The sequence below is a fragment of the Akebia trifoliata genome, chromosome 13 (genome assembly GCF_017979445.1).
Source record: "Akebia trifoliata isolate Shusen 1 chromosome 13, ASM1797944v1, whole genome shotgun sequence".
NCBI lineage: Eukaryota > Viridiplantae > Streptophyta > Magnoliopsida > Ranunculales > Lardizabalaceae > Akebia > Akebia trifoliata.
The window spans coordinates 13233821-13243857 of NC_141387.1; the positions used below are offsets into that span (position 1 = coordinate 13233821).

At 34.0% G+C, this 10037-nt stretch overlaps 1 protein-coding gene across 1 annotated transcript; it reads right to left on the reverse strand.

Moving 5' to 3' along the window:
• Positions 1-474: 474 nt before the first annotated feature.
• LOC147387923 (G-type lectin S-receptor-like serine/threonine-protein kinase SD1-1) lies at positions 475-7674 on the reverse strand. The gene is made up of 12 exons (XM_086421328.1): positions 7656-7674; positions 6651-7359; positions 5133-5889; positions 4944-5047; positions 3713-3829; positions 3344-3492; positions 3028-3238; positions 2590-2931; positions 2366-2434; positions 2095-2201; positions 1359-1482; positions 475-628 (listed from the first exon to the last, which is right to left on the reverse strand). The coding sequence occupies exons 4-8, from the start codon at positions 4960-4962 to the stop codon at positions 2864-2866; spliced, it is 564 nt and encodes a 187-aa protein (XP_086277454.1). The 5' UTR covers positions 4963-5047; positions 5133-5889; positions 6651-7359; positions 7656-7674; the 3' UTR covers positions 475-628; positions 1359-1482; positions 2095-2201; positions 2366-2434; positions 2590-2863.
• Between the last annotated feature and the right edge of the window lie 2363 nt (positions 7675-10037).

A 10037-nucleotide genomic window follows, 5' to 3' on the forward strand; every position in this document is an offset into this window, starting at 1 on the left:
GTCCATTGGTAGAACGGGAAAAAAATATCACAGCAAACAAAGGAAAGTTAGGCAAGGTGACTCTATACCTCCAAATCCATATGATCAACTATGTGGACCCTCCCCCTTCACAGGGTCTAATGAGGTACCCACTGGTCAACATTTCAGCTCTCACAAAATGCCACAGTGGTGGCATGCTCAGACAACCCTGAGTACAACTAAAGTGATCTTTCACAAACTTGAGAATTTCATAGCACATGTGACACAGTTAAGCAACTCCATATAACTCTCAAGAGGGGGAAAAAAAGTTCCCTTCTCCCGTTACAGGGGTCTACAATCATTGGTTGCATACCACAAGACTACCAAACTCCAAAACAGATCTGTAGCACATTTCTATATGATGTTGAGCCCATGATATTCAATATGGTTTAGATCAGGGGAGCAAGTTGAACAAGGACTCCTTCTCTGAAAGAAAGACAATTAAATGGATAACCACATTGACAAACCAACACCACAGCCCTCTAGTTCTCATAATATATATACAGGTTCATAGACATCCTCCCCTCTTTGACCAAGTAGAGCTTCCAACCATCTCCACGGCCACTTGTCACGGATCTATCCCCTCGTCTCATTGGTCTTGATCTTACTTCTAAGAAAAGAAAGGGTCGTTGCATTGTCTTAAAAGTGTGAACTAATTAACTAGCAAATGGATGATGCTCATAGGAAGGAAGATTAAGTTAAAAAAGATTTGGCTAATTTGATATTAAGAAGCGCCTAGATCAAAAAAGGATTTAAGCAATCAAGGGTTTTGTTCGGATGGGTCGTTTGTTTTAGTCTTCCTAAAGTTCAGATTCCTAGTTTCTTAGATTTGTAAATGTTTGATTGATTCTAAACAAAGTACGTAAGAAATAATTGATTTGAGCACCACCATCCAAACAAGTACTAAGGTAAAAAGGCACAAAATAGGAAACAAAAATGGTCACTAATGAACAAACTTTGATTCTGTTTTGTTAAAGCAGATTTTCACTCCTTTTAATGAGGACAGAGTGAGATTTTTTTCAACAGCTATGTAAATAAAACTAACTATAGGAAATCTAGTTTTGCTATCAATGAAGACAACCATTAAGAATATATGCATTTCAGTCAAGAATTTTGAGGCCTGTTTGGATGACCATTTGCTGAATAAATAAGACTGAAGATTTCATTTCGCAAAGGTATATTTTTCATGAAATTCACCCCCATTTTATATTACGATGGTGTTTATTCAATAATTAATGATTTATCGACAAGAAAAAATACAGAAAGCTATGTAAGAAGCTGGCACTCCTACAAAATAATTTACAAAGGAAAATTCCAAGCTCCCAGCCATGTACTAGTACCGAAACATATCTGCTGGAGTGCATATTCAGCAATAGGTTTCACATCCCTCGCACCTTGGTAGTCAACTGGAGGTTTACCAGGTGCAAACACCTTTATTGTCGGAAATCCTTTAATACCATACTCCTGTATAAATCAGTGTCTATAACATTAGATATAACAAACAGAACTGTTGAAGCAATCACCTAAAACATCAATTATTAGAAGAAAAAAAAGATAAAGACAAAAAGAGTTCCAATTGAAAATTATATTATAATATGGAAAGAACATCTTATGACAAGTAATGTGTTGGTCCTCATCTAATCCCTAGTAATAGAAGAACTTGCAAATATGAACACACCATCGCTACACAGATCATGTGCCAACAAGGGAAATTGGCAAGCTTGGGAGTGTGTGTGTGTGTGTGAAAGTGATTAAAAGATCATAACCACATATTATGCTGCACAAATCTGATGAGTTTCCAGCTGATATAGTATATATGGGTTTGGATGTAACTATACACTTTTTTTGACAAACTAAATGACACGCTCATGGGGGCCTACATGGACATGAGTAGACGCCTGACTTTAGTGAGAATTGGGGGGGGGGGGGGGGGGGTTACCTTATATTTCAGCATGTCAAATTTGTTATCATAAATAATATAGAATGAGAGGCTTTAAATAATTCTAACAGTTAAAGAGATCTCTTTCCGATCAGCTGTTGATTACCAATTAGATAAAAACAAAACAAAAAATTTACCTTGTAAGTGGAGGGAATGTTTGGGACACAAAAATAGCTACAAACATAACCGCAAATCTCACACCACAACTTTTAGGATTCAACGCACAGGCATAGAACATCGCAAACTACAATTAAATGGAAATCGAGTCACAAGTGAAAGTGAGATAACCAAAGGAACAAAAAAATTGTTGATTTCAAGAACCACTTATTCAATGCTTATCAATAACATAGATAAATGAAAAGGAGACGCCACAAAAAACAAACAAACTGGAGTTAAAACTAGACTTACCTGAGCAAACTTTGACTTGTAGGCATTCAAAACAGTGATCTAAAATGACTGGAGAAGTGTTTCGAATACCTAACCATCGAAATACAAGGAGATGGATCAGAAATATGTGAAGGTTATTATTACTACTTACTAGTTTCTGCCCTACATGCTATGCTCAAGGACGAAAAACAAATGCGAGTGCACTAAGTAAAGTAAAAAATAAATAAATATAGCATAGGTAATACCTTAATCTGACGTCCACCCTCAGCACATGATTTAAGATGCTCACTAGTGGGAATCATCAAGCTATCTAATTTCTCAGCAACAACATTGCCCCCCAAACTATGTCAACCAAATCCTTTTGGAAGCTGAATGCAACCATTGACATCTAAGTATCTACTTCAAAGCTTAAGGATATCCATGTCTATTAGCAAACCACACTTTACAATATAAATATTTTGGAACAGATAGGAGAATGAAGAAAGTTGTCCTCCCTGCAGGGTAGTGGTGACACAACAATCAACACATCCAACCTATTATGATGTGAAAGCGCTTTTGCCAACTGAGCAAAGTACTTCTTGCTTGATCTGCACCATTTTAACAAAAAGTTTAAATCGAGAGCTTCTTCCGTTCCATGGATAATTAATATTTCTAATATAGTTATGAAATTTAGAGGGCCTAACCCAAAATAAAGAAGTCCAAACTTTGGTTGGCCATGTACTCGTAGATTAACATCTTTTCTTCTCTCTCAATGCAACATCCAAGAAGCCTAACGAGGTTCCGGTGTTGAAGTTTGGCAATCAAAATAACCTCGTTCTTAAACTCGTTGAGGCCTTGTCCAGAATTTGTTGAAAGCCTCTTCATCGCTATTTCTTGTCCATTTGATAGCTCACCCTAGAGATTTCAGAGGTACAAATGACAAGGAGAAATATTATTTAACATTCACCTTATAATTATTAATGTTTGAGCATTAATTTGATCAACATTATGGAAAGTTACCTTGTAAACAGGACCAAAACCACCCTGACCTAGCTTACTATCAGAAGAGAAGTTACTAGTGGCAGTTGCTATGGTAGCAAAATCAAACAATGGTAACTCCATCTCGTCCTTCTGGCTTTCGTTCGTGTAGTAAATTTTTTGTTTAGTACCTGTTTACTATAAAATTTACTTAAAACATTTGAATGAAAAGAATCAAAATGATGACAACCACCATACGAGCTTTGAATTTCTTTTGACTTTTGCCAATTTGGACATCCAAATTTTATGATTGTTTGGATGATTACAATTACGTTAATAGACCTGTCCATTGAAAAAAGAAAATGATTCTTAGAAGAATGCTGGAAAGGGAGGGTGACTCCTTAATTTTACCTCTTTTCTTTGTCTTGATCTTCCAAATAATACAACAGATAAGTATTCCCATGACAACTGGTACTGATACCATCACAATCATAGGTTTTTTCCTTTTTCTTGAATCACCATTTATATCTACATTTCCATTATGGTTAGAAAGTTTAGAAAACAAAAAATAAATAAATAAAGAATAAAGAATAAAACACACACACACACACACACACAAGGACATAAACTTTTCTCAATTACCTTAAAACAAGTAGCTCATTAAGAACAAAGCATAATATCATTGATAATATACTACATGGTTTCAGAACTTTTATATAACTTGGTTTAGCTTTTTTTTAATAATAATAATAATAATTATTATTATTATTATACCTATCCTTAATTGTTTTTAGTTTCCACCCATAGATGAGGAGGTGCTTGGCTACCAAATAATAATCAATCCAATCTCTATGATGTGAAAAAATTTCCCTTGTGAAAAACCATTCTAAGTGTCTTAATGTAGTATATATAATGCATTAGTTATGTTACACTGTCATCATATTTTGGACTTTGTTTGAATTATATGTTGTTCATCGACGCACTAGTCACGTGTGTAGGGGTGTCAATGGGCAGGGCTTGCAAACATATTGACCCGTAATGGATCAAACTTTGGCGAGGATAATAAGGCTGAGATGGTTTTGGAATTGGACGAGTTAGCACCATTAATTCAAGGGACCAAACTTGCGTTAGTGTTGTGGTCTGGTGGTCGACAACTCAACCTGTTAGTATCAGTTCAATGTATAAAATCTAATTTAAAAAAAAAAAAAGGTGGTATTATTGTCAATTAACCACTATAAATGCAATAGAAATATATAAGGGTTAAAAAGGTAGTTTTCCTACTTTCTCTTGGCTCAAAAAAATTATAATTTCTAAAGAAATTTGTAGTATTGAAAAATATTATTGCAAAAGTCATTCTCACAAAAGTGTTCCAACACAAGTTACTCATCAGTTACAATAGGGAACTCAATCTAAACCAATTAATTTCTTACTTTCCTTAAATACTTTTAAAATTAATTAATTAGCTTTGCTTATAAAATATGTTTATTCATTTCAGGTTTGCCTATGTTATTTTGTGTGTGTGTGTGGAAGGGGGGAATGAGAGCCAAAAGTTAAAAAAAAAAGGAAAAAAATGAAGAAGAAAAATAAAAAAAAAGACATAGCATCAGTAGAGTAAAATCTAATAAAGCCCAACCATACATACCTAGCTCTGAAGATGCCATTTGAACATAGAGATCTTGCCCACCAAAGTTAAACTGTCTAGATCAACCAATTCCCCAAACCACATCACACACCCGCTACCTTCTCCTCTAATATTTGAATTAGCATAAGCTGTACAAGAACAATTATTCAAGCACTTCACCTCACATTAATTGCAAAAAAAAAAAAGTACCTTACAAAGGGTAATGATACTTGGGTAACCACTTTGAGTCTCAAAAGATAATAGCCTCAACCCCAAGCTTTGTTGGAATGAAGTTACAAAAGCACAATTGGAACAATAGTCGAGTAGTCCCATGTCTCAATTCCATTATAATTTGGAAATTTAATCTTGAGCTATCCATTCTTCACAAGTAAACCACCCAATGGAATTTTGGTAATCCCAGCAAATTTATGCTAATAATAAAACCATGGCATGCTTTCATGCACTTTCTGGCTAAATAAAATCAATACTAACAAAAAAGTAAAGGTCCCTTCGCACCTTGACATGATCAAGCATTGCTTGAATCCAAGGCTTCAGACGAGAAGATGTTGTCATTTTCAAATTTCAAAGCCAAGGGAACAATACATTGTTACCCTAATTTCCCCTTAGTCACCACTAACTAAATGCCTACTCAATAAAGAAGATGCCTTATGCAATCCAATAGCAATAATTAAAAATGTGAAGGATACAAAGAGAACATAAAAGAAGAAATTATTGAAAAGAGAATCAAGGGTACCTGTATAATGATAGAGTGGACACAAAAGTTGTGTGGCATAATATTTGCTCCAAGAAGACTCATGAGTGTGAATACACTCTCTCCATTTAATTTCGTTAGCATCCCATTCATGTTAAATGGGATTTCAGGTTGACTAATAAGTACCCCAAGCACATAACAAAGCAATACAAAGCCTGTTGTGCCTACAAAGAAAATCTCTACCTTACATGTTTCCTGCAACATTGAGTACCAAAAACAACCGTTATAGTATGCATACAAGAAAAATTTACTGGCAGTGACATAAAGCAATAATGGTGAAAGAACGCGTTTATTAATGTAAAGCTACACATAGAAAAATATATTGCAAGAGTAAGCAAGAAGCTTACAATAGAAGAGATGCTTGGCAACACCACCCAATTAGAATAAACTGATAAAACAATTGCTGCTACACTATGGCTGGTATGACCTTATACATTCAAAGATAGATGGAACAAAAATAAGGTTATTTATATTATTAGGCACCATGGGTGCTGCAACATTCTTTGCTTAGATGGTGTGAATGTGATTTCACGTTCAGAACGCCTAAGGATTAATGAGATTCTAAACCTCCAAGAACTAATGAGACTTTATTTGTATCCTCTGCTCACATTTCTTTTTCATAGATTGAGATATTAACAGTATGCATTAAACTTCATTTTTTTTTCATCCCTTGAACCCCTTGTTATACTAAATGCTAACTCTTAACCTTTAACCCCACCAAGCAAATATATACATATCTGGGTTTTTTTTTCACACTTCAAACACCAAAGTTTTGCTACTAAAGGTGGATATTTCCTACAACTAGCCTGTATTAGTATATAAACTACTAAAATTGTTGCAGATTTGGGAATCTAGTGCCATGTGTGACAAGAACTCTGCTTAATTTCTTTTTGGACCCTACAAAAGCAATGTTGCACTAAATAAGCCCAGGTAATAAAGAATTATGCAAAACTTACAATGGAAGAAATGCGGCCAGGGTCACGTTGGGCGTGAACTCCGTAACAATCAATCTCAAAGTGCCTTGGCAACAACACCCAATCGGATTTGACAATGTATGGTCAGTTAGAGCCCAACCAGGTGCCTTTGATAAGATTAATCTCCATGGTATTTCCTTAACAGGTTCTTTGGAAACATTGTTACTAGAAATAAGCTTCTTTTCTTTGGGACAAAGGTCAGGGTCGTCATAAAGTGAGCTGTAAGCCTATGGAATTAGTCACCAAAGTAAGAAGTGATATCAGGAAACTAAACATACAAATATTCAAAGGAAGCTGAGCCACCATATTGACAAAAAATGTTGTCCTTGATATTCAGTGGCAATTAAATAGACAATTTGATTGTTAAAGGGTTCTTATGTCACAGTGGTAAGAGAGCTCAATAGGAGATACCTTCCAAACTATACATTACAAACAAGAGTCGTATTCCTTACTTGCTGATATTTATCTATAATGATATTCATGCCCAAACCTAAAATGCACTTTCTTTGACTGCGTAGCTGAGGTGGGTAAAGTTAGTATTGGGAAAGCTCCAAATTCAATCTTGATATATGAAATAAATTGAAGAGAATGAATAACAAAGAGAAATCAATCATAACACATAAACCTGAAATATTTCGAACTACAACAACCTTGGTAATTATTGATATCTAAATTCCTGACCCTTTTAAACCTGAAACAGAACATCATGTAGCTATCAAAAACTTGCTTTTGTAAATCTAGACAAACAGACAACTAGAAATTACTTTGCATTGTTATACAAGAGATTAATATGGATACTTAACTCTCTTATGCTACATTCCAATATTTTTTTCCAAAATCAACAATGGCAATGTTTGAAAAATTCTATGAACATTGTCAAATTGACATAATATCTTGACACGTTTAACACGGTTAATCAACATAATTCAGATATACTAGATGATAAACTACAAGATAAATTAATTGAGGAAGATTCAAAGAAATTACCTTAGAATCATCAGGAGTAGATTCAAGTGCAGGGATTTGAATCGGAAGAATTCCAGGTTTGGAGATTGTAATTGTTGTCGATGAGTTTTGATTTGAAATTCAAAAGTGAGATTTCTTCTTCGTTTAGTGATCTAACGAAGATGAAACAAAAAAATTATTTAATACTTATACAGAAACAGCAGCACAGAGTTGTAGATCATGCAAGCAAATCATGTCAAACTAAATGAGACTTTAAAATAAAAAACAAAAAACTCCACAAACCTCAAGTCTGTAGAGTTAGGGCAAAGAATCAACAACGAGTTGAGCTTCTACGACTCTTGTAGAGATGGAAGCCCTAACAGAGATGAAAAAAAGAGTGGAATAAGGAGAGATAATGAGACACAGGGAGAAAGTGTGAAAGGGAGAGGGTACGAGAATGAAATAGAAGAAGAGAGGGAGATTGATAAAATCTGGGTTCCCCGCAAAAAATTATGTCGAAAAAGAAGAACGCAAAACATTGGCGCCAAAATGGATTGAGATCCATCGGGATTTTCTCAAGAATTGCCTCTGTTCGTCATCTATTGAAGGTGTTTATGCAAATACCGCTTGTGTTCATCGTCTCTTTTGCTGGCACTTCACGAAATCGTCGATTTTTCGCCCTAAAATATGAACAGATTTTTTAATGAGAGGCATTTTCTATTTATCGCCGTTGATGTTGTGTCGTGCAAGGCGTTTTCGCTAAATTCGCCTTTGTTTCTGCTCAGTTGGTGGCACTTCACAAAACCACCGAGAAAAAATGCATCTGAAAGTCAACGTGTTTGTAGGGTAAATATGGAATAACCATGCATTATGTCTAATGAGGGGATTTAATATTCAATTCATTGATAAAGTCTAAGTAATTAGGGTTCTAGAAACAATTTTTTAGATCCTGATCACACCTCTAAACCTAGATTTTGCTAGTCCCGAGCAAAAATAAAATAAAAAATAAATTACAAACTATTTTTGTAAGTTACACAACTGGATTTAGTCGATGCAGCAAGTCTTTAAACCTCTAGGTTACCCCTAGTAGACCAGTTTGACTCGTGAGGGTTTGTAGTGAATATACCCACAACTAACACTTTATAAAAATATCAAAGTCAAAGTAGTAGGTAAAGTGCACATAATAATATTTCATAAATCAGTCAAAGGTTCATATTTTTTAGCAAAGTTCTAGTTTCCACTCTTCAGTTTAAAATTTTTTAAAAGTAACTTGAGTGCTTGTAAAATTTTTCTTATTTTTCTTTTCAAAAGTAACATCTTTTTAGGAACAAGATTCCACCTCCTAACTGTTAAGAATAGTCGATTCTACCTAAATTCTAATTCAAACTAAGCATCCTGTCTGGGATTGTGAGAGGTGTAGATGTTCACTTTAATACCTATAAGGAGTTTTATCTATGACATTCTTGCTAACTCACATTTTGCCATTGACGCTTTCACCCTACTACTTTATTTGATCACATTTGACTCTTTCCTTTTTTGCACTTTTCAACTTAAGCATTTTACTTTGATTTGGTCTTCTTCATATATTTCTACTTTTTTTTCTCAACTTTCTCACACTTCACTATTTTTCTGATTTTATTTTTTAATTTCTGCACACATCACCATTTTTCTGATATTCTTTTTCAAAAAGCAGGTAGCCCTTTTAAAGGTATCTAGTTTAATCTTATAGTTGCTGTCAAAGTCATATTATCTCCAGTTCTGTTTTTCTTCTAATCAGCCAACCAAAGGACAAGGAAGTCATAGTTAACAAGATTCGATTTTCCCTAACACTCTAGACGGAGAAAAAGTCAATACTTGTTTCATAAAATCTTATTTTTACTCAATTAAAAGTGTCGTGAATTTTCAAAGTATTCTTTTGATTTTCTTGATGAGGAATAACAAAAGGAACTTATGATAAAAATTAGGACATGAGCTTGAAATATAAAATTTAAATGTAAATAATACATAGAAAGAGTTTGAAAAATTATTTTGCAAGTGTTAACTGATTTCGATTTTTTTCATTTTTTTAAAAGTATAAAACTAAACTACCAATGAAACAAATATGAAACTAAACTACCAATGAAATGAAATGCAATTGTGAGCTAACCTAATACCCCAAAACCTAAATGACATATTATCCTCAATATCCAAGTAGTAAAGAAAAAGAGAAAGGTTAGATCACACTTAAAAGGGATTAGGTATTAATGTGTAAACTTCATTACAATTGATCTAAAGGAAGTGAAATTTATAACAATGATAATTTTTGTAAAATCTCAAAAAATTTATTCGTATCTCGAGGAAATAAATAATGAAATTTTGAGAAAATTCTTAAAGTGGGACTTAGGGGTAAAACTTTAGGATGTTTCTGATCATTTTTAATCGAAT

Coding starts and splice junctions, on each gene's coding strand:
- LOC147387923 (XM_086421328.1), bottom strand. Junction 3,493..3,712: donor GATCAAGACAAAGAAAAGAG/GTAAAATTAAGG, acceptor TATAGTAAACAG/GTACTAAACAAAAAATTTAC. Junction 2,932..3,027: donor TTTGGACTTCTTTATTTTGG/GTTAGGCCCTCT, acceptor AAAATGGTGCAG/ATCAAGCAAGAAGTACTTTG.